Source organism: Ictalurus punctatus, chromosome 4 (genome assembly GCF_001660625.3).
Source record: "Ictalurus punctatus breed USDA103 chromosome 4, Coco_2.0, whole genome shotgun sequence".
Classification (NCBI taxonomy): Eukaryota; Metazoa; Chordata; class Actinopteri; order Siluriformes; family Ictaluridae; genus Ictalurus; species Ictalurus punctatus.
The window spans coordinates 13517644-13544921 of record NC_071284.1 but is presented as its reverse complement, the minus strand read 5'-3'; the positions used below and the strand labels follow the sequence as shown (position 1 = coordinate 13544921).

The window sequence follows — 27278 nt, the reverse complement described above, 5'->3', positions numbered from 1 at the left end:
AAGACGAAACGAAGACTTGGAGTTTAGAAAGCTTGTCATACACAGCATTGAATTTAGTTAAGTACAATAACCATGAGCTCCCTCCCTTAAGTTTTGCATATCTGCTTAAAATATACATATTCGCATGAGTGCATTTGCCCTTAAGTGTGTGTGTGTGTGCGCGCTCCACACGTGTGTTTGCATGGCTACCCTGGGGAAGGCAAATCAGGCCAAGCCATAAAACTTGCATGGCTAATCATTCATACCTCTGTCAGGTACACAATGTGAATGATCCAAACGATCAGATTAAGATACTGTGCTACAAACCAGGACGATGAAAAAGGAATATTTCTATATATATGAAATATATGAAAGTCAAATATGAAAGTCATCAATTAAATATCACATCATCGTGAGCCTCATCCAAAGCAGCATTCAGACCCCTGATCTGAATCCAGTGTCCCAGACAGAAAGAGACCTCACCCTGCACTGGATTTGCCTATGTGTTGGAGATGCACGAATGATGTGGCCAGAATTTCCCTGTTAAAGCAGTGGGAAGTTGCTACTTTCACTGTGACCTTCAAATGTATTATTTCAATCCACGAAAACCACCCTGCACACTCCATGTTCAGATAACAATCGACAAAGAAAACATACAGCACATGAACATAAATTTGAAAGAAATATTTGGTTAAGCCTGACCTAGTAAGGTCAACGTCCATCACCCCAGCAAAATGGTGACCTACTTCGTGAAAAATGCCCAGTTGTGCTCTCGTTTGGCAAGGTTTGTATGATTTGTTAATACGTAGTCAGGTAGAAGTAGAGGATTAAGGATGCTGATGACAACCTCAAGCAAAGCCAAACAATCAGAAAAAAGGTTGATTAGCGTGAGAAATAAAACATTGTAATTATTTCAAATTAGCCACTGTTGAGCTTGAAAGTGATCCTGCTTAGTATCCCATTAGAGGCAATTATTACCTAAATGGAACTCATTATATGGCTGATCCTGTCCACCTAAAGCAGTTCCACATGCAGCATCTGGGAACTAGCTTCAACCCAGCCTTAGAAAATAAACTTGAACCTACCGACATTTGTTTGCGTGACAACTTAATATAAGCCATGTTTATGGTTTTTCTTGAATCACACAATAGCCTTAATGTGTGTTCAAAGAGAGAAGCATAATATCCACTACCCATATTAAAAAAAATAATAATAAAATAAATTAATCACATATACTCACACCAAACATCTTTTATTGCAAATTCCCTGATTATTGTCAGTAGATTAGAAAACAGAACAAAGCAATTCTTTGCTGTTTCAAAATTCAGCGGTATGCTGCACTCCAAAAACACACACCATAACGCTGAAACACGCACACTAGACATTCCACAAATTGAATTAATAGACATAAGGGATGGGACTGATGAGCAAAGGCTATTAAAAGAAATCCTGAATATTTGGAAGTAATATTTGTCTTGGTAATAATTTCTGCTTTTTTCCTATCCAAAGCTGTGCTTATAATCCTAGTGTTTGTGTGAAATTATCATGTTAACTTAATGCATACCATAAAATGGCCCTTGTGCTTATCTTTCTCAAAATATCAAAGTGAGCGACTGCTAGTACCTTCTCAGAGCAAACCTATCACACAAATCTCATTACAGGAGATATCTAATTACTGCCTGGAATTCGATGCTTGTTTGGAAGGAATACAAAGACATGCCTTGACGATTCTGCCTTAAAAATACCGCTCTTACCATGCCGTCGTGTGACTCTGATCAAGGCAAATTAGACCCGTCGATGGGATGGGATGGAAAGGCCGGTCATGTGACCCCCAGGAACAGGCTAACATTGGAGTACAGGTCCAACACAAACAGCGAGGAATGCAGCGTGCTCAATACAGTATCAGTGTAAGAACCTTCGGAATGCAGACATGCTAGCTACAAGCCAGTGATCACCGAATGCTTTGTTGTAGATTATAATAAGTGATTACAGAGTCTAGTTAGGTATGGTCATTAAAACGAGGCATCAGGAGAGCCAAAGAACAGCAAGAAGTTCCCAGACTGACAACGCTGTACTTTTGGACATCAGCATTCTGAGCACAAAAGGGGGTAATCCAATTCAATCCACACTAATCCAAATGAACAGTGTGTTGTTGTAGACAGAGTGAGAGGGAGCAAGAGAGAGAGCGAGAAAGAGAGATTATCAGCTGTCAGTGGCCTGCTCCTGTAGTAGGTAAGTGTTATCAGGGTCAGCACTGCTCAGGGATTGGAGAGCCCTACAGTGCCAAGTAAACAGAACCCTGTCCTCATGCTCGTGAGGGGAAAAAAAATAGGGAAGGAGAACCAGAGAGTAAGGGGAGAGAGACAAAATAGCTGTTGAGTAGCAGGAAGGGGGGTGGAGTGGGGAGGGAGAGAGCGGGAATGAGGTAGAAGGGCCCCGTCTCCATGACAACCTTCATTTCTCCTCCCCTTCCTGTGGTCTGCAGAAAAACTCTGGTGGTCTTTGTGTAACGCGATTCCACTAGAATGCACTGTGCAGATTAGGGCTCAGGCTGGGCCACAGTAAAGACGTTATTACCCAGATCAAACGCAGTAATCACACATCACCGAGGGGGCTTTTGCATCCTCTGCAGATAAAACCCCAGCCTGGCAATGCTCAGGTGATTAAGGGATTATTACCCTGTCATTCAGTGCTCTGCCAGCCTCTCAGCAGCCCCAACATCCTCATCCACTGGCTCAAAAGAAGAAAGGAGACTAGTCATGTAAAAAGCCTGCATTGCCATGCCATGTTCTCCACTGAATCTGTGCAGGTCATGCCTTCACTTACACACATACCACAGTATGTGTTGTAAGCAATAAGGGATTAAAAAATAATAATAATAATTATAACAAAAGCAGTTGCAGTGATCTTATGTGCTCACAAGAGTGCTTAATTACCAAGCATGGGTTAGTAACCTTTAAAGTTTCTTAGTATTGTTCAAAAAATAAATACATAATGGTTTACCTCCATAAACATCAAATCAGATTTTCAAAAGAAATGATGGCGCTTTTGAGGACCATAGAACAAGACACTAGAAGTAAAAAAAATACTGCATTGGGAGCCAGAAAGATTGATGGAGGGCAGAACACTAGGTGGCCTATGGCCTTCTCCAGAGCCCACCGTCAAGTACTCAGAAGGGAGCAAGAGCCTTTCATGGCCCCTACATGGCCCCTCAGTTGATTGATTGAGTAAGAAAGCTGAACTAGAAAAGGGAAGCCACCATACGAAATGCACTCAGGAAATGCACACTTCATTGGGTTGGGAATGGAGGGGGTTACTGGGAAAGACAGGGAAAGAAAGGGTGAAAAAGAGAGTCATAGAGCTGAAAGCATCCGCCTCAACTTTTATTAGGCAACAACAACAACATTACTGAAGAGGCAGCCAGAAGAGGGACTCGATGCGAAAGCCCCTGTGTCTGCTCAGTAACAGAAAGGGAGAAATGGGCTGGAGAGGGCAATTGTTTCTGCCAGCATCCTAAAAGTACTCCAATGGCAATAGACCCATTCAGGGAGCCAAGTTTGTGTCATGCCTCCTTTAAGTGGGTAAGTTCAGTTCTCCACTGATCACACTATAACACTGTCAGGCTCAAAGTATTCGAGTAACATAAAGCAAAGCAATAAATAGGATCTAGTAAATAATAATTATTATTAATTTTTTTTTTTTTTTTTTTACAAAAACAGTTTATTGAAATATCAACAACTGTACATATCTTCAGTGACAACACAGTTTGCTACATACTTTGGTGTGTGTGTGTTTTAAGACATGACTGTGTCCACTGACTCTTTGTAAGGCAGGAGACAGCGTAGTATGATGAAGTCGGCCAATTGTCTGATTAAAGTTTGTATGTCTAACTTGGACATTATGCTTCGTTTGGTGCCATAGACAAATAAACTAACTCTGTGCTTTTTGCATATGGGACAGTATGCACACAAATTCCAAGGAGGCTCCAAAGAAAGGGAAACGGGGAAATATTAACCAATATTAATTCAAATCATGTTCATCCATTACAAGACAAAATGCTGAGTCCTGTCAATGCACCAATGTAATGAAGTCACAGATCAGGTGAAGGGTCCTCCTCTCAGTCAGTGCACACATGCCTTTTATACAGCTACCTTGTTTGGCCCATCCACTCTTGAGGCAACTCTGTCTCATAGGAGGCCACACTTCTAGGAGGTTAGAAGAGTCACTTTTTAGAGCGTCCATCCTCCTGCGCTGCCCTTTCTGCTAGACATCAGCCTCTGGTGCTCACAGGAGTTTATAAGGCAGGGGCTTTCCACCACTCAGAGGGGACAAATTCACAGGGTATTTATAAAAAAATAAAATAATAATAATAATAATAATAATAATAATAATAATAATAATAATAATCCACACACATCCCCGAAATATGATCTAGCTCAATTTTTTTTCAGAGGAAGGGAGGGGGGTAAATTAGATTTCCATAAAAGGTCAGCCTAGAAAATTAACTTCTCAGGAACAAAAAGAGATAGAATATCCTTAGAAAAAAAATAATGTCCTAATCTAATTTCCAAACCCCAGCGGAAAAAACAAAGCATCAAGGAGAGGGTGAGAGAGAGAAAGAACCATTGTGAGTGTAACTGAACACCAAAATATAAATCTATAAAAGGCCTTTTAATACTCCATTATGTACACTTTTCACAAAACCTCCACATGAATAAAGTTTCAGAACGAAGCACCGCTTCATGCTGCAACATTCTTACCTTATTTTTTTTTTAAAATTAAAAATAAAATAAAAGACATAAAATCCAACAAGAAAAAAAAAAAAAAAAAAAAGATTCTCTTCTCTAGTGCCAAATGCCCTTCGTTAGGTGTAGTGGGCAAGGAATGAGCAAGTAAGAAGCATTAGTGACTGGGCGAAAGGCTGCCCAGTCTCCACCAGACCAGTTCAAGTCCTGGTTTAAATCAGTCCATATCTGACTATTCCAGGCTGCTGCTAGTCACACAGTCCACGAAAAAGGGGATGACGAGGGATGAGAGTCAGGTAGACAGAGTGTTTATCTGGCGAGGAGAAAAGGAGCATGGTTTCCCTCAACACACCATTCCCCGTTTCTCCTTTTCAACATGGACTGAACTTCTTCACTCAGTTACCGCTGCCTAGTAGATCACCTCATACACTGTGGCCTTCTTGTCACCAGAGCCGGTGACAATGTACTTGTCATCTGCTGAGATGTCACAGCTCAGGACTGAAGAGGATTCCTTTGACTAGAAGAGGAGAGAGAAATAAATAAGAGGAAGTTAATAAGAGGGATAAAAAGAGCAAGCCTATTGAGAAGTAACTGTCAAAACATTTATGTTCTACTATGTACAGACACCGCCTTTTCCCTGACCCAATTGATCACTCAAAGCACAAAAAAAAAGGGAGCTGTATACATAAGCACTTCTTCCCACACCGTCACACCGCATTAGCTCTTACGCTAACTTCAGCCTTGAGCACTTTAAAGGTTTAGTGTTATTTACTGGATGGTGGCTGCGTGTGCATGCCCACATCCTGCCTAAGTGGTCAGGGCCCTGGCGCTAATGACACACTCTGGTCCATTTCCGCTGATGTAGGCATTGTCCATCAGCTAGCGGTCACTCTGCCCTCTAGGGCGAGCTTCCTGCAGACAGACTTTATTGATCTCTGTACCTGGAATATGCTGGCGCCGTAGGGAGTCCTCCACGCGTTCAACAGATTGTCCTTCCCAGTGCTCACGAACCATTTACCTTGTCAAGGGAAATCAAATGTAATTAGAGCTTTGCTTGTGCTGCCAAGGCAAGATAGAGCTAAACAGAGATATGTGCAAAGAGACTGAACACAGGCTTAAAGGGAGAGGACAGCCAAGGTTGTGCTCAATTGGAAGATGCAGTTCATGTGTAAACACCAAATAGCTTCAAACAGAAAACAGTGGAAAGTGAGAAGCATGCAATTAAAGTGATCTCTGAGATACAATATGCAATCTCAAGTCATAAAGCAGTAATTTTTTCTCTCCAATTTAGCAATCAGTGTGCTCTTAGTTCACATAAGCAAGGTAAACCCAATATGGCTTGGTGTCTTACCACAGTAGGCGAATTTGAGGGACAGCACACAGCTCTCATGCAGGTGGAGCTGATACTTGTCCGGCTTGGTGTGGTGGAGCACCTCCACATTGCTGCTCTCCATGCCCACAGCCAGCCACTCACCTGTTGGGCAGTAGCCCAGTGAGAAGATCTGTACATGAAACAGAAAGCAAGACGGTTTCAATACACTGACAAGTTTTTCGACTGGTGCTGATAGGAAAGGAACAGGTGAGAAACTGACCTGAGAGGTGAAATCATGTTGCTGCAGTTGCCGCCCTTCTCTCAGGTCCCACGAGCGCACGGTGTTGTCCAGGCCACCCGTCCACAGTTTAGTACCATCGTGAGAGATGTCGATGCAGCTGGCGCCATCTGTGTGGCCCTGGAACTGCCTACAATACCCACAAGGCAGTAGGTGGTCAGAGGCACAGCCAATTACACTTCTCAAATACAAGTCACGCTTATCAGCTCCTCACAGACGTACCTGACAAGCGTCTGATTATGGAGGTCCCAGACGGCAATGTTGCCATCACTACAACAGGAGAAGCAGACCTTAGCATCAGGGCTGATGGCCAGAGCGTAGCAGGCCGGGGCTGATGAGGTCAGCTCAGCCTTGATGCGTGGCGTCTGTGAAGCCAAATCCCAGATGGTCAGGGTACTTGCTTCGCCACCCACAATCAGCGTACGACCGTCAGGCAACAGCTTGCAGGAACGGATGTAGTTGTCCCGGTTCTGCTCCAAAGAAAAACAGAGCAGTGAGCCAAAATGAAAGAAAGCTACCTCTGTTGTTTGACAATGCACAATCCATCAAGATGTGGCAATATGGACCACTGTTCCACACAAAATTCACACACCATCACATGATTCTGTAACTTTTTAGAGAAGTATAAGAATGCCATAAAGTTGTGTTTTTTTGTTTTTAAAATGCACTTGACTATTAACTGAGGAAAAGCAATGTCAAAGAATTAATTTATTTTATATATATATATATATATATATATATATATATATATATATATATATATATATATATATATATATATATATATATATATATATAGACACACACACACACACACATATCACAGTACTTGATAGATTAAAAATACACAATGGTGCTATTTGGCTTTGCTAATAAAAAAGCTAGAATAAACTGTGGTTTCAAATTTTTAATTTACAAAAATTAACACTGATCCATGCAATACCCCTTAAAAGTCCAATAAGCAAGGCATTTAAGTAATATGTGTGCTACTGCAATTACACTGATAACAGTAAATACTGGGTTTAGCTCTCACCAGACAGTCGAGCTGGGACACAGGACTCTTGCTACCAGGCTGGCTGATGTCCCAGATCTTCACACAGCCCTTGCCTCCAGTGTAGACATGACGTGTAGGGTTGCTGATGGTGACCGCACATACCACCTCGCCGTGGCTTAGGGTGTTGATTTGGCGGGCGTGGCGGGGGATCCCAGGGCCCATCAGAGCATCAGGAGGGAATGGCACAGGCTGCATCTGTCCATCAGCACTGACATGGAATGAATACGCTCTGACGAAGAGAGAATAAACCAAAAAGTCTTAAGCATTCTGTGGTCCACAGCATGGAATGTCTACTGACTGAAGTGGGCTAATTAAATCAACAACCAAATGGTCTGAAATTAGTTATTAAGAGCTGCAAAAAGTAGCAGAGCCACTACATAAACAGTACTGTGAAAGAAAGGCTCAGAATGAGGCCACTTTTGGTGAGATACTTACGGCTTTCCTCCAGAGATTGACGTGAGGCTGGCAGGGAGGCCTGGGGCTCTCATATGAGGATGATCGAATCCAGCCTTAAAAAATGCAAATGAACAAATCAATTAGATCCTCACACATAGTAGCACAGAGCAATCATTAACCAATACAAGATAACATTTATATATATATAAAAAAAAAGCTCTGGATAATGTACTAAAATAGCACAACTTGCATTACATTCTTTCTCACTTTATCAAAACACAAAAGGCTTGATATTCTCATGTTCACTACCATCAGCATGCATTCTCAGTCCAGAGCAAGAGAAAGGGAAAACAAATGTCTATTAAAAATATAGGGGTCAGCCTTAGAAAGGACACACATGCACACAAACACTCACAATGGACGGACGGCCATATGCAGCAGCAGCAGCCGCACTCATCTGGGGAGAGATGTGTAGGCCGGCGTAGACCCCAGGGCTTGTGAGCGAACCATTCATCTCATGGTGGCCCATCATGGCAAAAGGAGCTGGGTAAGAGCCAGCAATGGAAAGGGGAGTTCGCAGTGCAGGAGCAGCTACAGAGATGGACGCACAGAGCCAATCAGAAATCAGCATTAGTTACAGGCAGAAAGAGGAAAAAGATGCGGGTGTATGGAGTGCCATCTCAATCAACACCGCCTGCACTGAACCACACGAAGTAACACAAAGATTCTCAGAGACCACTACTCAGCTCTCTGTTCAAAAAGAATTCTGAAGAAAATGCCCAAGCTAAAAATTCATATTAAGGTCATATAATATAAAGTGATTCACCTTCTTGTGATGTATAGCAAAGTGTGAATGTGAACACTTTGTTTTTTGTTTTTCGGAGTATTGGTTCAGTGTGGGTGTATAGGCTATACTTACGCAGAGCCTCCATGGGCGGTTTGCCCAGGATGGGCCGCAACCCTGGCGTGGTGCTGGTGCCGGGGGTCGGGGCATCATTCCGTGGAGTGGGAGTGTTAGACTTGAGACCAGGTGTGGATGATTTATCATTCTGTATTCGAGAAAGACGGGAGTGAGAGAATGAAAAAAAACAGACAGAGATTAGAAATCTTCTGAAAGAAGTGAGGCAACATACAAGCAGAGATTTGAGTGCCCACTGAATGTAATCCCGTCCTATTCTGACAAACAACCAATTCCTATGAAGCTATAAACCCCACTTTTTATCCTAAAAGCCATTAATGGTACAATGGAGATGAGGCTCATTATCATCCTTCCCCCTGCTTTCATCCTTTAATCTTTCTGACAAGGCAGAAGGGCCCAGAATGGTTAAGCACATTGAGTTATTAGTACAAAGGACATGACAGATCTTGCTACAGAAATGCTATATGTCTGACATTTCCTAAGTAATACTAACGCATTTAAAGCTAATGCCGGGAAGCATTCCTTCCTAAGCCGTATATAAAAGCAAGAGACACGACAACAAGATCAGTGCGTTGAGCTATATCTTTCAGTTAAAATTTACTTGTTGGTACCCTAAAAGACGAAAAAAGTGTTTAAAATTATAAGTAGCCTTTATAATTGTGTGCAAACGTGCCCTTACATGGCCATGCTCCTTGGTTTTAGAAGAAGGTGTGCTGCCAGATGAGGCCACTGAGGCAGGACTATTAGGTGTATCCTTTTTTGCAGGGCGTGGCTTGTCAATGCCATTTTCTGGTGGGGAGTGTGCTGGGCTGCCTCGGGGTGTAGCAGGGTCCTACGCAAACAAAGACCCAAACAAAAGAGCCAAAACAATACCCCAGGTAAGAATCTCAGCTTGATCGTACACATGGCAAACAGTTTTAGCAGAACTACTTTGTGCTCCTTCAAATGTTAATATTCTACAAATTCAAACTCACAACTGATTATATATACACAATAAAATCTCACCTCATTAGAAACGTCGACCACAAGATCATCACTTTTGTCTCCATCACTATCCTGTATTTAAAAAAAAAAAAAAAAAAAAAAATGCACCTCAATCTCCCATTACAAAGAAACATTGTTCTTGAAGCAAAGTTTTTTATAATGAGTTCACACTGCATTTTTCAGACTCACATATCTGCTCATGTTGTCCTTCTCTTCCATTTTGCGCTTCTTGGAGTCCAGACTGTAGTCAGAGGAACCGCGATGCTTCTCACTGGCAGTACGCAGGCTGTCAGATGGGGAAATTGAGTTGTTCTATAGAAGGAAGGGGAAAGGAAGGGGGAAAAAAAGAAGAAGAAGAAGAAGAAGAAGAAGAAAAAAAGACTTCATCACTCTCAGGGATAGAAGATAAAGCAAATTTTATTTGGTATTTATCACTGGGTAATATGCTTTGAGACCATAGTATTAATTTAAGCCAGATTTCAACACAATTGCAGACAGCAATGACAGGTACTTTGCAGCTGTGGATTCTGAAAGAAATCCAAGATGGAAAAGAGGAAGGGGAAAATACAAAAGAGGGGGTGGGGGAAACTAGTAGTACATATCACTCCAAAACCACACACTTTTACAAAGCCAGGATAGGCCTATGCATTCCCATCGGCCGCCTACAAAACCCAAAACAGGCTTAACACAATGCACTGAAACTAGCCAAGCCGTATCTAACAACCTACGCTAGACTAAACACCCAAGAATTTGCTGGCTACACAACAGAGCAGCCACAGTTAAGCAGACCAAAGAGAGGGGCTTGTTTTCACAGCCCCCCTCCCCCCTTCTTAAAAGAGACCAACAAACAGCTTCAAGAAAGACATGACCAGTAATAGTGCTGAACAACGGCTCTTTATCTGAGAGCAGCCAGGCCTGGACTGGATGCGAGTGCGAGTGTGTGTGTGTGTGTGTGTGTGTGTGTGTGTGTGTGTGTGTGTGTGTGTGAGAGACCATGTAAAGGCCATTGATTGGTGTAGCCTGCTGAGCTCTGACTCCAAGCTTGTGTAGTTGGCGGACTACAAACAAATGGCCAAAGGCAGGCAGGTCACATGCAGGCAGCTGCACTCCAGCAGTGAGGCTCTGTCCACTGGGTCTCACACTTCCTCATTTTATTTAAGGGTCAATTCACACACATAAAATAAGAGAGAGATCATACACATACAATCACAAAACAAGACTATTTGGAACCGATATGAAAAAAAAAAGTACTTCCTTTGGCCAAAGGGGGAAAAAAATTTCCTTCTAAGAGACCAGGACTAATACTGTAGTACATACTCCGATGTACGCATCAAGCTAAGGAAGGTGTTGTCAGCGAAGCAAATGGGCCTTTCTTAAGTGTTCTCTAGGCATTTTCTAAACATAATCCAACCTGAGAGCTTCTCTTAGGTTTCCCCTCATCCCAGTGAGAATGCACAGCACAAGAGGGCAAGAATGCCTCCAAGTTCATGGCAAGTGTAAAAAGAAACTGAGCTGAGAAGTGAGATGAAGTAGCAGACTGGGCAGACAGCCCACAGTCCTGTGTGTGTGTGTGTGTGTGTGTGTGTGTGTGTGTGTGTGTGTGTGTGTGTGTGTGTGTGTGTGTGTGTGTGCGCGTGTGTGTGAGATGCCTGACCTTTTAAAGAGATGCTTGGCGTGTCTCATTAAATAGAGTCACAACTGTGCTATCAGATGACCCAAGACACAGGCACAACACGCACGCATATACACAAGCCAGGGGTCGTAAATGCTAGAGGAGCTCCTCTTCCTTTAGACATGACTGCACCCATTGAGCTCTGGCTGGGACTGTTAGAAACCCAATCTCACTGCCACAATCGGCCATCAGAGAGATTTGAACCCTCCCATCAAATAAACGCCTTTTATGAGGAGATGAGAGGCAGGAAAACAATGCTACCGCTTATGTTCATGCATATTTATCAGCTAGGGAAGAAGGAAAAAGGAAAGAAAAAAAAAAAAAAGCAAAAGGGGCAGTAAAAAGGACAGGATATCCCAGAAAAGGAGGGAGAGACTGAGGGGATCAAATAAATCTGCTAAGAAGGGAGGAGTGTTAAAGTCGTCTTTAATTGTGATGCAATTACGCAGTAGTGCTAATCTGTACACTGTGATACGAGTCATTTCCCATCTGCATAGAGATGAGAGAGCTTATTTCATAGAAAACCTTGTTTCCCCATTAGTCACTTTAATGAAAGCAGATTACTGTACGCAGTGCAACTTGTGAGGGTTTCAGGCAAAAGAAGTCTTGCTTGACATTTACATTAATGGAAAATTTCTTAGGCGTGAAACAGGTTAAAAAGCCCTTTCATGCAGGAAGGAAGAGAGACAAAGAGAGACAGAATGAGAGCAAGTAGGAGTGAACAACTGAACAGAGGATATATGTGAGAGAGGAAAAAAAGAAAAATGTAAAAGCCAACACACAAGCCAATGGGAAACTGGGCACTCACCGTGCTCTCTGCAGTCAGTGGATCCAGTTGGAGGAGAGAAATAGACGAGAAGATTGGCCAGCCACAGAGAAGATATAAACAACAAAAGTCAATGAGTCTCTCCAAATAAGAGAGGGTTTCATCACCTAGAAAACATTTCATCCTACATTTTAAGTGCCAAGACATGTGTGCTTTTTTTCCCTCTGACCCAGAAAGCATGCTCTAATTATGAGTAATATGTTGCCTATAAACGGTGTTCAACTTCTGTAAGTGCATGTACAAAGACAAATCTGCCCTAGATTTTAATTTAACAGTTAGTACAGCATCACAGGTAAAATAATCAGGATCATTCCATACGATCAGAACAAAAACGGAATTCAACTAGTTTCTGAAGCACTAGTTCTGTAGTCTTTCTTCAGCGGTAATGTTTAGACTTTCTCACCTCTGTGCTCCAGGTCATGGTGGTTCTTCTCGTCCTTCACAGGCAGGTGAGGCTGGCTGCCCAGTGCGCCTAGTGCCAGCAGGCCTGAGCCGGTACCTGTAACTGGGGGGATGCCCGGGGGCTGGAGGCCCGAGGGGTGTGGAGGCAGAGCCACAGGGCCATGGGCAGCATGAGAGAGGTGCTGTGCCTGGAGCTGCTGCTGCTGCGGAAAGACACACTGCGAGTGGGCCAGAGGGAAAACACACCAACAAAAAGTCAAATGCACAAAGTCTGAGCCAGTACGAGCCCAGTCCAAAAGCTCACGCTAGAGGAGACACATTAAAACCCTCATGGATTAATCATACATTTTACAGACACAACAGTCCACACATTTCTATATTTGTCACAAGGCACAGCTATGTGGGAAAAGGAAGAAAAGAAAAGAAAAAGACTTCAAAACTGTAGACAGAGACTTAAGAGACAGAAAAGAAAAGTTAATCATGGCTGGGCAAGAAAACCTGGAAAACAAAGGAAACTGGAAGTGAATGATGCAAGACAGGTTTTGACATGTCTGCCTAAATGAGTGTCCATGTTGGAAAACAGCCCGAAACTAAATGGTCAAGTCAACCTGAATGAAGTTGTAAACACAAGCACTCTTCAAGATACAGTTCCAAGACAAACAGGCATTCAAAGTCTGTCAGCTCAGGGGCTTTACCACCTGCTCCTTAACCTCATCAAAATGCCACACACACACACACACACACACACACACACACACACACACACACACACACACACGGGTTTGGTTAATTCACAAACTGAGTCACTCATGACAACTTTTAAAGCAAGTCTAATAGCAGTAGGAGTTGAAAGTATGTGCGTGCGTGTATGTGCGCATGTGTGTGTGTCTGGTTACAGTGGACAACAACCAGACTCATGCTGGCAAGAGTTCAAACCTTCAATATTCCCATTAATATTTGAAGGACTCGGGGCAAGCTAACAGGAGTTAAAAGCCTCTCAGCATGGGAAGTGTGCCGTTTAAAGCAAGCTTAAATAATACTTAGTACAGGCACCAGTAAAAAGAAAAACACACACACACACTTCACAATTTATTACTATGCTCTGGAGGGCTGAATAATTTAGCTGCTGTTATGGCATGTACCACTCCCTCCCCTCTATACAGACCACAACTCAATCAGGTGCCATTTATGGCCATTCTCACTGAAATCTTGAGTGTGCACATTTTCTTCTGAAGTGAAAAGGTTAGATATTATTGGCCATGTATGGCAATCATGGAAGTACAACCTTTTGGAATTATTAGAAGGTCATTAATGCCATGCCAAGAGTAAATATCAATACTAAAGGCTGATTTAGAAGCCTGGAATGCTCCGAAAGCTTGCCCTTTCCAGAGGACAAATCATTATTAAGATGTCCATCACGAGCTCTTATTCAGGGGTGACTATAATTGCTAACAGCTTTGCCGATTATTTGCACAGCTGGCTGTATATTGCTGTGAAGGCCTTGGAGAATGGCAGGGAAGAGAATGGTATATAGAGAAGTGCCACCCGGGATTTGAGCCGCAACCTTTCCCCCTCCCTCCCCAATTCAGTTATGCGCCAGGTCTCAGGTGAACCTGTGAATAGGCGGACATAAGAAACTAAAAGGATGGGAGCGGCAGTCATTTGTTTATTATACGGCTGCATGGTTTTAAGGTGCATGCGTGCAAGAAAGTACATATGAATATAGAAGGGAAAACGCGTGCGTGTGTGTGTGTGTGGTGTGTAAGCTAGAGGAGATGATTGACCACGAGGGAAATTAAAAAGGCAGTTGATTCACGGGGGAGGCTCTTCCCTGCTCATTCTGGCTAATGAGCCACTGATGTGTAATATGCATGGACAATCATTGAGAACCCTCATTAGAGCCCCAGCTATGAAGACAAGAAAAAGAAATAAAATGCCTCCTCTAATTTAATATTCATAGATAAAGACCTCTTCTGCTGGCATTAATCTCCTCCCCAACTGTGAAGTACTGCTGCCAAACACTGGCTGGCCACCAGATGGAAAAAAAATATATATAACAACATGGCTGGGCAGTAGAAAACCCAACTGGCTAAATTAGACACCCACGTACTCTTATCCTCAGGTGGGATAAACTAAACAATTTAGCACTGTAACCATGCAACTTGCAACCTTGGACTATCTACAACAGATCCCTCTCTCTTACGCACACACACACACTCTTAATTGGACCTTTACCACAAGCGGAGGCCATCTTAACGGTTCTCCTGTGAGAGGTCTGGGAAGACATGTTAAAAGTAGCTGCTGTGGTGGCAGTAACAGAGCTGAAAGCGTGTGCATGTCTATCAGTACTGCTCCGAACCACATTTACATCTACTCAAGCCCCGTACACGGTCACAGCATGCTTCAGCTTATTCTACGCACAGCAATAACTAAATACAGCCACTCATAACCACAGGCGGGAAATAGGGTGTGAAAACGCTTTCTAAATATACAGCACCAAATGCACTCGTGCGCTAAGTGACGAGGACAGAAATGCCGAGCTGCCAGGAGAAGCCATCTTGAGATTTTTGATGAACGTGCTGCAAGGGGGGGGGGGGGGGGGGGGGGCTGTCCTAGATGCATCCTATTACTTGCACTGTGGTCCATCAATAAGACATGTTAGCAGCTGTTGCGCTGCCAGTGCATGTGTGTGAAGGAGCACGCCACTCTCATCTCACCTTGGCCTTCAAGTATTCATGAGGACACTGGCAACCATGCGCACACATGCACGAATACTGACTGCTGTGTAAATTACAAATGCTTGCCTCCTACAAAAATATATATATATATATATATATATATATATATATATATATATATATATATATATATATATATATATATATATATATATATATATATATATATATATATATGCACCTTTTCCATCACACAAGCAGCCCAAGACAAGCTAGCGCTTTATTGCCCAAGGATATAAAGAAAGCACAAAAGAGAAAATATGTGGAATGAATACGAAAGCCAGAACCATCAAATGTCAGAAACGTAAATGTCGACTCCATTTTTAATCCATTCTCAGAGGGAGAAAAGGTGACCCACTTATTAAAAAAAATAAATAAATAAATAAAAGGAAAAAAACCCCCCAAAAACCCAACAAACAAAAATAACCAAATCTTAGTCGCGACTCAAAAAAGTCAGACCTCCCCAGTAGAATTCCAACCAATACTTTCAGATTCTCCCGTTCTAACAGAGTCGTTAAGCAATAAAGCAGGTCTGGTGCAGCGCGGCATTAAACCTATCAAATGGGCCCTTCCCAGTAGATAGCCTGGCATTTAAGAGCGGCCACATGCCTGCCTCATTCTGCCCTAGATTCCAGGAAGTCATTATCTAAGAATGGGGAGGGGGATAGTTGTGTGTCAGTGTTTAGTTCCTAATTGAATTTCGATATCAAGCTATACAGCTGTCCCTTCTGGTCCTCCACCTCACCGCTGCATTGGAATAACGCTATTAAATAGAGACCAGTCAATGTGAGTTCAGTCGCTGTGATCACAGTAATTCACAGCCAGGCCAGCTTCTTGGGCCATGGGGCTGGACCTGTTCACTCAAACACTGATCTAAATCCTCCTATTGGAGGTGATCAATCAGCACCAGATGGGAAAGAAAACAGAGATAAACTACAGTAGACTTGCATGAATGGACTTGTAAAGTTAAAGGGGTATATTACAGGTACCAAGGTGATGACCGCTGAGTATGTGCACGTGTCTGATCAGTATCAGTATTGAAATCAGTATCTATTGTCTGTCAGAGCTGTCCAGGTCATCACTAAAGGGATGAACCTCGCCAGTAAAATTTGATCCAATTAAAGCATTTAGTTTTGAGATGAAGCTTCCAATAAGCTTTTCATTAACATTCAAGAACAAGGCACACAGACTAGCCCAATCAGCCCACACACACACACACACACACACACACACACACACGGTAAGCCCAGCCAACACACACTCCAAATCACTACAAGTAACAAGTAGGAAAAACACAAGGACATTTGGGCACACCTCAATCACAATTATACAACTGTATTAAATACGATCATGTTAATGCAAGAATTTAATTCAAATACATTTCAAAATAGAATTCGGGGCAAAACTGTGTATAATCAAATTCAGGAGTTCAAATTATTCTGTTAAAATTATTTATAATTAGGATTAACTACATAGTCAATTTGAGGATGACATTGCAGCTGTGCCCCATTATTACAGTCAAATAAAAGAATTAAAGAGGTATACACACGGTGAGAGGCAGATTGGGAAGTCCACGTACCCCGATGATGGCATTCAGCTCAGTCATTGTCACTTGCTTGGCACGTTCAACAGCCTGTGCAACCTGCTGTTGGTGCTGCAACACACACACACACACACAGTCAAATGTACCCAAGAAGCTCCACGCAAAGCACGTCAAAACATTTTCATAATGCATGCTATATTCAAATGCTCTTCAATGCAAAACAGGTGGACATGTGCCTTGTATAATAAGGCACTGTATAATTATACGCAAAGTAAAAAAAGCAGATAAAGCCGCAGTTAAGAATGAATGCAAACTAGTGGTGCAATATGGCTAGAATCATAGATCTTTGTTTAAAATCTCCATATTAGTTTTGGTAAACTAATGTGTTCATGGTATCCTGTGTTTAAATTTGATCCACCATCCGTAATTATTTTATATATAAATACAGATGCCTTTTTTATGCATAAACACTGGCAGATTCAGCTTGACTGCTTTCAAATTGCTGCATAACTAAACACATTAAGGCATCAAGAACATGAATGTGTGTTGAGCACTAATACGTCTGATATGACAAGTCATTATAAACAGCATAAAAACTCACCTCTTGTGACAGAAAGGGCATGATCTGAACTAGAATTGCGTTAAGCCTTTTAGCAATCTCAGTCTGAAAGAGAGAGAAACAGAAACTGTGATGAGGCAATGGACCAGCACTGGAAAGTACAACACTGTCATATAAAAAAAAAAGAAAAAAAGTTCAACCCCTTTTAGTGTTTACAGCGATTAAGTCAATTACCATGGCAATCAGCAGCGCTTGACTCGGCACACTCCAAACAGCGTGATATTGACATGTGAAATATTTAAAGCATTAGGAGGGCCTAGGGGAGAGGGAGCACAGCTGCGATGAGTGTACACTCCAAACCGCACGGAAGCCAAAGCCACGTTAAGAGCACCATTACACTTCACCCGCTGTCGGGTTGGTAATACAGTCTGCTGCTGATGAGGACTTCCCTGCTACTCGCTATGCTATATCAGATGCATGTACTGCAACCCGGAAGTCATTCACAGACGAGTGCTTGAGATGCGGCTGTATTCGAGAGTGCAGTAAGAAATGCTTCAAGTTAAGCCCAGTCTCGGCTTCGCTACATACTGAAAAGCCACTTGTTGATGTTGGGAATTAAGATGAGGCTTTTGGCTGAGGATGGAAACGTCTGCAGCAGTCGGTAATGAGAGACGCTGGATTAGAGCCAATTCTGTCAGTATTCTGGGCCCGATCCACCCCCACTGCCCTCCTTCTTCATTTTCCCCAGCACCAGCACCACCACCACCACCATCCTCAGCCATACACACCCGACCTCCATTCTCTCTCCACCAGCCTGGCCATGGTTGCCATGGCAACTGCGGCTGAGCGCCCCCGTCTCCTATTGCGCCCCAATCATTATGCAAATGCTACCTCGGCTTGACCGTAACAGCCTGTAAAATCATATTACAGGCACGCGGGCAGGTCATTAAATTGAATTTTCGGCCTGTCGATCAGATGAGCACGGTGCACGGAAGGTAGATAAAGAGAGAGGAAATGGTGACAGTGGGGGGAGGCTGCGGGAAGGGATAACAGAGGCAAGAAGGCTTGCCTTATCTCTCCATATATCCTCCTAAAGCATCAATTCCAGCCCAGCACTCAAATTCTGTAAAGAGAAATCCAGCTATTTTCTGCATAACCTATATCTGCACTGTCTCACAACTCGCATAACAGGTCTTGCTCATACTGTGACGGCGGGGGGGGGATCATGTAATGAAGGAGGGAAAGAGACCGTGCTTGGCTACAGATGTATCATCTACAGAATTTATGAGCCTCAGTTCAACCCAGGCCAGAGCCGTGCACAAACATCACATCGCTCTTCAGCCATATTTTTCATTTTTCCCCTCATTCAATTGTAAACATGCAGTGCTGTGCTGACCAGGAAATTATTTATAACATATTGCTGAAAAATGCCAAGTGACCATGGTGGCCAAACACAATATATGAGATGATGGATAAAAGTTTCCCTGCCCTCTCCCCCAGTATGATGTGGCGATATTCATTTCAAGCCAAGCAGTGTACAGTCTAGAACAAGCAAGCAGGCAGCTGGAAACGGAGGACATATTGACAGTACTCTTAGGCGGATAGTATTCCACATCAAAGCCATTGCAGAGCATGGACATGAAAGTGAATAAGAGGACATAGCCAACATTTGTTGCTTTCAAACCCAACATGTTTTGACAGACTGTTATCCATTCAATAAAAAATAAAATCAGAATGATCATTTTGTCTGCTTTATGTTTACGTTACATACTTTATAATAAAGTAATAGGGTAATAAAGTAAGTAATAGAGTCTGATCATTTACTAGAAAAAAAAGAAAAATATATATATATACACATGAACAAAAACAAAAATTGAGAAGCCAGCAGAATGTGTAATCCTTACTTGCCAAGATAAACCTGTCAGGGGCTAAAATATTTGACAGGATTTGGAGAGGTATAAACACCATGTACATTCCTTAAGAGCTTACCACAATGCTGACAGCTGTCTGAGTGGGGTCAAGGGTTGACTTATCTGTCAGTCAAACTAAACCTTCGCACTCTGTATGGCAAACAAATAAATAAATCCCTCGCCACGTTGGGTGCCAAAACGACGTATAATATATAAACCCTAACACGTGCTTGTAACCCTAACACACTAAAATGTTGCCTGCACACAGAAAAGGCAGTAGGAAAGTGTGTTCGCTCTGGCTGGAGATAAAAATAGGATGTTGTCACTTTAAGCAGATGAAAGCCCAGCTCTTGAACAGCGAGCTTCATGCTCTGCTACACAATTACAGGTACTCGGACCTGTCTAGCACCCCTTCAAGAGCACTCTAGGGCCAGCCTGTCAATGGCGTGCTGAAAGCTATTTGTCTGTTGCTATCAGTGCCGGGCGGAACAGAGTGAGACACTGATGAGCATTGAATATAGAGGGAAAACAACTGGTGCTCGCAGCCATTCTACTCCCCATCACAAATAATACTTGACCCCGCTAGGCTGATAGGGCTCCAGTTTTCAATAGAGAGTAGGATGGTCCTCTGACACAGTAATGAAGAACTACCGCTGGCTTCATGCAACACAGAACTAGTCAGCTCACACACACACACACACACACACACAAACACACAACAGTGCTCATAGTGTGAAACTGAGCAAAGAATTGTCATTTGTGTTTAAAGTCTTGAGATGTGTAATCTAGAAGAATAAAACTGAGAACACGTGTCTTCTAAAACAAACCATGAAGTATAGCTCGGATTCGGTGTGACGGGTACACTCGGTCACCCTGTGTACCTGACCCCAGACTTCTTAGTGAGAACATGAAGGGTGGAGTTTGCTCTGGGCTCCCACCCCTCACTTACAGCCACCTTGTGTTTTTCTTTTAACAGGGACTGTGTGTGCTCACCTCATACAGCGAGTCTGTTTGCTCTGGTTTGCGCTAAGAAGAGCCATCCAGCAGTTAGCAAACACTTACTAGAGTCCCCCCTGTATAAATCATTGATCAGAGTCCCAGTGTCAAACCAGGGCAGATCAGCTCAATCCAAGGCTCTACATGCAAGAAGCAACCACCTGGCCACAGAGGGAGGGGGGATTTCCACGACGCCAGTCACACCAGATGAGAAACCTGGATCAACTCATAATAATAAACCATCATGGCAGCTCACTGACAGGGCAAAGCAGCCATCAGAGCGGTGTTTCCGCTTGCCGTTACAGCTGTCTGCAGATATCAGATGGCGAGCAAATGCCTTGCTAAAAATTCAGCATTCCATCTTGTCTATTTAAAACACAAAACACTGGAGGGGCGGGGGGCAGGGGGTTGAGGGGACTGTCTCAGATGCAGAGAGACGGATTTTCCTGTTGATGGAAATAAATCCTTGAGTCTGGAGGATATGGTGGTGTGGCTTGAGTAACCCGAGCCGCCTATGGTGGTTAACCACTCCTCGTCTGCTCCTGCTCGTTGTGCTCCTGATCTGGGGTTAATGTGGAGGAGTGGGAGGAGGTATGCGCGTTTGCTCGCCAACACCCACCTCTCTCGCCTCGGACTGGATGAATTATTCAAGTGCCTACATGGGCTCTGTGGCGGCGGCTGATAAAAGTCAAAGCACTAAAATGGATCAGTCGATTAACCTGTTTACACAGGACTGGCCCTCCCACTCGCTCGCCTCACTGCCTCCACAACCCCCCCCCCACCCTCTCTCTCTCCCCCCTTTCTGGTTGAGAGATAAGTGGCTGACAGGAGCCATCAGAAGAGTGTGAGACCTGACGAACGGCCCAGCACACCGACACACACACGGAGGACACTGATGGATCGCCTGCTCTGCTGCTCCTCCCTGATGCTATTAACCTTCAGGATGTGGAGGGGAGGGAGGGTGAGGGCGAACAGACTAAACTAGCGCTATTCCTCTGTGATGAACCAACTCCATGAACACGTTCCTGCTGTTGCGTGATTATCTAGAATATGGAACCATGCAATAAATCAAAACGACGCACATGCATGCACATGCAAACACACATTTCCTGAGATTATCCTTTGGAAAATGCCACGAGAACAAAGCAAACAAAAGGAAAGATTCCAAAAGAGTATGAGTCAGGTATAGTTTGAAATTTGTGCATGCTAAAAGGAATTGACTAAAAAAAGCTGATTTTACAACAAGGGGATATATATATATATATATATATATATATATATATATATAAAAAATTTTTTGCAACGTTATATTTTATACAGTTTTCTTAAATCTGCTGACAAAATGGGTCCTGGACAGCCTCCGCTCTCTTTAGCCATTAAGATACAGGAGCCTTTTGTGCCAAATGCTTAGCTTTAATCTCAATGAATCTGACCATGCAGACAGATGCAGTTAACTCTGCATAGGTAGGAAAAAGTGAAGACACATTGAAGAAAAGATACAGTGATCTCACACACCACAAACCGTCTATCTAGGATATACATGATCCAGAGACGGCGTGTGTAAAGACGGAGGGGAGATATCAAAGGCTCACATACCTGTTTGTGCATTTCAATGTTCAGCCCATAGGACATCTCATAGTACTGAGGAGAAAAAAAAACAACAGAAAAAATAAAATAAAAAATTCTTTTCCATTCAGCATATGCGAACATCAAATGTTCTCACAGTGCATCAGAAGGATGAGGGTGTCTGGGTTTTTTTTTTCTGTGAAAGATGAAGGGGTAAGAGAAAGAGGGAGCGTTTGATGAACACTTCAAAACCTTTCACATTGGCATTTCAAATCTGGCCCTTTCGCTTCTTTAAGTCAAGTTGGAACAAGACCTATCCAAATGAATCCAATTAACTGAAATCCAGCATAATTGATAATGATTTCACTACAGGAGTATCTCTGACATGGGATCATTCCTTTGTAAAGTATTTTCCGCTTGCAGCCTCTTCTATCAGCACAGTCATGGAGGATTGTTCCTGGTGTTTACCTAACCTTTCCTCCCCATATCAGTCAGACAAGCTTCTTAATGTGAACGGAATGTTTAACTAGCGTCCCCAGGTATTGGTTAAAGTCATCCTTCACGTGTTTACCCAAGATAAGAGAATACACTTCCACGGTTTAACCTTGTCGAATCACGTCAAGCCTTTTGTTTGTTCCTCTGCTAATCAGAAAACCTGGGGCGGGGCAAATTTTCTGATCTCCAAACACTTACAGTTGAATCTGGTGCTTTTAAGACGGTGTAAATGATTAAGCTCGCACTTAAGATTAACAGCGATTTTCAGTCGAGCTCCTTGTTTGCGTGTTAAATCTCATTATCAGCAGACTGTACGTTTTCCGCCGCAATCGAGTATTTTCCCACAGACGCCCCTGGCCCTCCTCCATCACCCCTCACCTAATTTACAGCCATGCATTTGTCAGAGAGCAGCGTCTCCTTGGAGAATAATCAGATCCCCGAACAGAGGGAGGCAGATAGGGGGTGGGGGGGGAAGGAGGGTGGAATATAAAAAGGAGGAGAGAGCCAAAGGAAGAAAAAAAGGGGGGCGATGCTATGGTCATTGACCCCTGTGGCTAAGGGGCAGCGTATAAAGAAGCCTAAGGCTCAAAACAGTCACTCAGAGCCCTTTAATAAAGCTAAAGGCACTGGGAGAGGTTTCTCAGTCACATACATACACCACAACAATGCAGGTATATACCAAGCACACCACCCGCATACTCTCCATAAATAAGAGCATAATTAGAGTTAAAGTTTTTATATATCATCTTACCATGACATAATGGCGCTGCATCTCCGTCTTCTCATTGGCCAATTTGTCATACTCCACCTTAAGACTGAAATAACACAGGCTTTTAGACACTACAACTGCACTGCCATTTTATCCTCTTCGACTTGCAATTACATTCATGTCTCTCCTCAGGAGTGTCGGTAACAAATTTTCATTGTTTTGTTAAATAACCAATGCATGCATTATTGATGGAATATAGACCTATAGTCTCTTTTCATGCACGCTGCACTAACAGCACACATTATTATTATTATTATTATTATTATTATTATTATTTTATATTATTATGAGACCGTCTCAGAGCCTTTAGAATATTACCTGTGATACTGAGCTTGCAGGAACTGAAATTCGTCCTTGATTCGGTCGCACGATTCTGCCACAGTGAATTTAAAGCCCGGCTGACCAGGCTGGTGGGGCGCCTGAAAGACAGCCATCACATCAATCAAACTCAATTACATCCCGCGAGAACCAAAATTTGTTTTCCAGCAAACACGGAGCGAGGCTCGAATGTGTTCCGCACCCGCCGGGAGCACCTCTAACATTTCAGACCCCCCTCCCGAAACAAGTGTGACATCTTTCCTACAGTGACATCTAGGTGATGGAAGCAATTTTAAAGGCTCACATAAAACACCAGCGGATGAAAGGGGAAGGAGGGGGGGGGGGGGGTCATGTCACTTAGATGGACAAAAACAAAACAAACAAACAAATAATTTAAAAAAAACCTCACATACTGTTAGTTCTGCAATCCTTTTGCTGGGCTTTAACCAGGTGTTCTGTTTAAAAAAAAAAAAAAAAAAAACTCGGACTAGTAAACAAATACTTCTCAGGAGATTGTTGTTGTTCTAAAGGAATTCTTAATTCGCTTCAAGCTTGACTGCATTTTTAAAATCCAGGTTTAAGTCTGGGGTTGTTGTTTTTTTTAAGCCAACTTTATTTGATTTCCACTGAATCTGCTGCCTCCTTTCGAGCACACTTAAGCTTCAGCAAGCAGAGTGAAGGAGCGGTGTACATCAGAATAGCTAAATCGATGCAGATGGAGCAAATTACGGCTCATATCAGTTCAAGATGTGCGACTTACCGGATGCCGGCCCTGCGGATACATCTTGAAATGTATCCTTTATTTCTCGAAGGCTCGCCGGTTTTCTGGATGGAGATGACCCAGTGTAATTCAGCACATCGGCCAGAGCTGCTGGGGGTAAACACACCCCGACCAACACACTCCCCTGCTCTCAGATCCGCTCGAACCCCTGCACCTTATCAGGCAGACAATGAAAACACAAGCGTGGAAAACACAGCGTTAGCTTCTTTCTCTCGCTCTCTCTCTCACACACACACACACTGACTCGTATTCAGTCACATTTCAGAGCTAAAGCCGGGTTTAGAGAAGTCTGAGCGGCACGCGCACGCAGTTCAAGTGAGAATGTAGTTTTTATTCCTCATCAGACTAACACGGACTACTTATAGTGCAACAATGCGGTTTTACACTGTCGCTCGACTATTTCGACAAGCTCTTAAGTATTCACAGGAAGCCGACTGACTAAATAAACTGAAGCGGACATGTGAAGCTGACCTTATCGACACAAAAACAAAGCTATTAAGCAATTACTGACAAGGCGCGCGGACTGTTCTCTTCTCTTCTTTTTCTTTCTTTGTTTGGCCATTAACTATCCACACCTCTCACCTTTCCGAAATACACATTAGAAAACAGGTTCCTCCAAGTTGCTAAGTAATAATAATGTAAACACAGATGTAGCGGTGAGCTAGTTAAGTTCGTTGTTTTTTTTGGCGATCCCGAGTCATGACTTGTGGAAGAACAATATATTGTGGCTATGCTAACCTGCTAGCCACCTACCTGCCTTCGCGTCTCCGAGCGTCCAAACAGCACCGAAAGCCACTTTAAAAAACGCGGAACCGCTGTCCTGGGAACTCAGAGTGAGACTCTAACGCAGTTCCGTCGACCAAACGTCGAAAATGTTCATGTTTCAGTACCAACGACTGAGATAAACCTGAACCCTCCAGTCGTTCTCTCTCTCTACAAGGCGACTAGAGACGACTGCTTCTCCTCCTGCAGGTCCCAAGCCCAGGCGCTCAAAGATTCACTCACTTCACCGCACAAAACTCCGCCGCTCAGTCGACCGGTCGCGTAATCCAAAACAAAATAAAAAAATCGCTCCAAAATGTACTTCCGAGATTCTGAAGAGCTTTAGGAAGGGTTGGATGTGTAACGCTGTAGTCCGCTCTCACGTTTCCTCTCAGTCCGGCGCCGTTGCCCTGTGCCACACACAGACAGACTACTGACACGAGGGCTGCACTGCCGCGAAAGCGCCTCTCGTGAACCAATCAGACACCCGGACATGGAGTCAAGGCAGTCCGTCCAATCGCAGCGTGCTGTCCCCACGTGGGAACCACGGGTCGTTGGGTGACGTCATCCTCGCCATTTTAGATCAGAACAGGTAGCTTGCAATCACTAAACATTTCGAGGTTAGCTGGTGTAACTGTTTTATTTATTTATTTTTATTTTTATTTTATCTGGTCTTGAATACATATATTCATGAAATTGACTGTCCTTAAGGAAGTATTTTCTTTCTGCTACTATCCACTTACACACTTGTCAGTTTATTATAAGACTGTATTGGGATACTATAAGGATATATTATGCTGTTATTCTTCCATTAAAATATTTTGTTAACGAGAAACACAAAATGATTGAGGGGGGGGAGAAGCAACAACAGCCTTTAAAACCTTAAGGCACATGAAAAACAAAACATTACCTTTACTTGTAAAGCTATTGTACTCCTTAATATTAAATATAAAACACACTGCGCAGCTTGATGTTGCCCTGGGTTAGATAGTGACTATAAATTATAGAAATCCTCTCAATACACCCTGAGGCTCAATCTGAGTGCCTCATTGGCTGATTTTTGGAATCGTGCAGTCCTTCGTATAACGTACTTTTGTTCCCAGAGCCTTTAAAGTGCATATAACGGTGAGAATATGAGCCATTATGTCGATAGACGGATAGCTGAAGTTGGAAATAAGATTGTTTGGGTCTGATCCCCGTGAACGTCGGCCATGTCTGAGCTGTGCAGTAACAGCCTATCCTGGGTTGGCTGCTTCGCCGTCACCCACGTGGGCTCGGTCTGCGGCTTTACACCTTCCCAGCCAATCATGGCGCAGCTCGCTGGTGCTCTTGATTCCGATTGGACGGCGCAAGTTACGCCTGTCATTCAAGAAGGTTTGTTGTCAATCAATACCACGCGGGGTCAAGCGCTGACAAATGCCTGTGCTTCTCGGTCTTCTGCTCGTGAATAGTGCCTGGAATGGCTGCTTAATTAGCTTCGAATGGCTTTTCTTTCCAGTTCAAACAATCTGTTACTACCACGTGGTAATGAGAGCCTTACATAAAACAAAGGAACAAAGCACCATGCAAACACTTAACAGTATTTTTAAAGGAGGGATTTCTCTGAATAATATTAATATTATTGTTTTTTTTAGCCATTAATCAATAATATCACTTATTTCACACGTTTCTGCAAATTTCTATTATATCTAAAACTATATACTATACAATATAATATATGTATGTGCTTGTGTAATACATGTAATATGTTCACAATTACACAGTAACTACTACTTTGAGCTAAAGCAGGGAATTCTTATTCTTGATGATGATAATAATAATGATAATAATTATAATACAAATGTAACGGCCCATTTTTACTGTCTTTCTAGCGTGCACACATGATATGCAACACCAGTATGCAGAGTAGGGTGGTCTTGTACATTTGGAGAATATGCAATGCACCATGAAGACGCTTAACGCTTATCCCAGTTGTGGGAGTTCTTATGGCTCGTTGATGTGATGGCTGTAGAACTGAAGGTTTCCATGGTGTTGGTAGCAAACCGACGGTGTCAGACACTCATTCACACAACAGGTTTTTGCACCCGGCTTGGGACCGAGACTCTTGATTCTGTCCATTCTTGTTATAAAAAAAAAAACGAGGAGGTGTTTTTCTGGGCCATTCCTTTGGCTGAGAAAGAAGCTGTGTGTGTGTGTGTGTGTGTGTGTGTGTGTGTGTGTGTGTGTGTGTGTGTGTGTGTGTGTGTGTGTGTGT

The 27278-nt window shown here is 43.0% G+C and overlaps 1 protein-coding gene across 1 annotated transcript; it reads right to left on the bottom strand.

The window, feature by feature from the left end:
- Positions 1-4631: 4631 nt before the first annotated feature.
- On the bottom strand, positions 4632-25466 carry tle3a (TLE family member 3, transcriptional corepressor a). The gene is made up of 21 exons (XM_017466529.3): positions 25016-25466; positions 24242-24416; positions 23482-23582; positions 23146-23209; positions 21930-21974; positions 17470-17532; positions 16875-16979; positions 12589-12787; positions 12168-12175; positions 9877-9999; positions 9709-9759; positions 9383-9535; positions 8704-8833; positions 8200-8375; positions 7824-7897; positions 7368-7617; positions 6557-6804; positions 6317-6464; positions 6076-6226; positions 5666-5742; positions 4632-5241 (listed from the first exon to the last, which is right to left on the bottom strand). Exons 2-21 carry the CDS (start codon positions 24263-24265, stop codon positions 5134-5136), a joined length of 2298 nt encoding a protein of 765 aa, XP_017322018.1. The 5' UTR covers positions 24266-24416; positions 25016-25466; the 3' UTR covers positions 4632-5133.
- Between the last annotated feature and the right edge of the window lie 1812 nt (positions 25467-27278).

Excerpts from the sequence above, each read along its gene's own strand:
- tle3a (XM_017466529.3), bottom strand. The coding sequence starts at position 24,265 with ATGTATCCGCAGGGCCGGCATCCG. Across the intron at positions 21,975-23,145 it reads TGCAGCGCCATTATGTCATG|TACTATGAGATGTCCTATGG; the intron begins GTAAGATGATAT and ends TTTTCTCCTCAG. Across the intron at positions 9,536-9,708 it reads TGGTCGACGTTTCTAATGAG|GACCCTGCTACACCCCGAGG; the intron begins GTGAGATTTTAT and ends TTGTTTGCGTAG.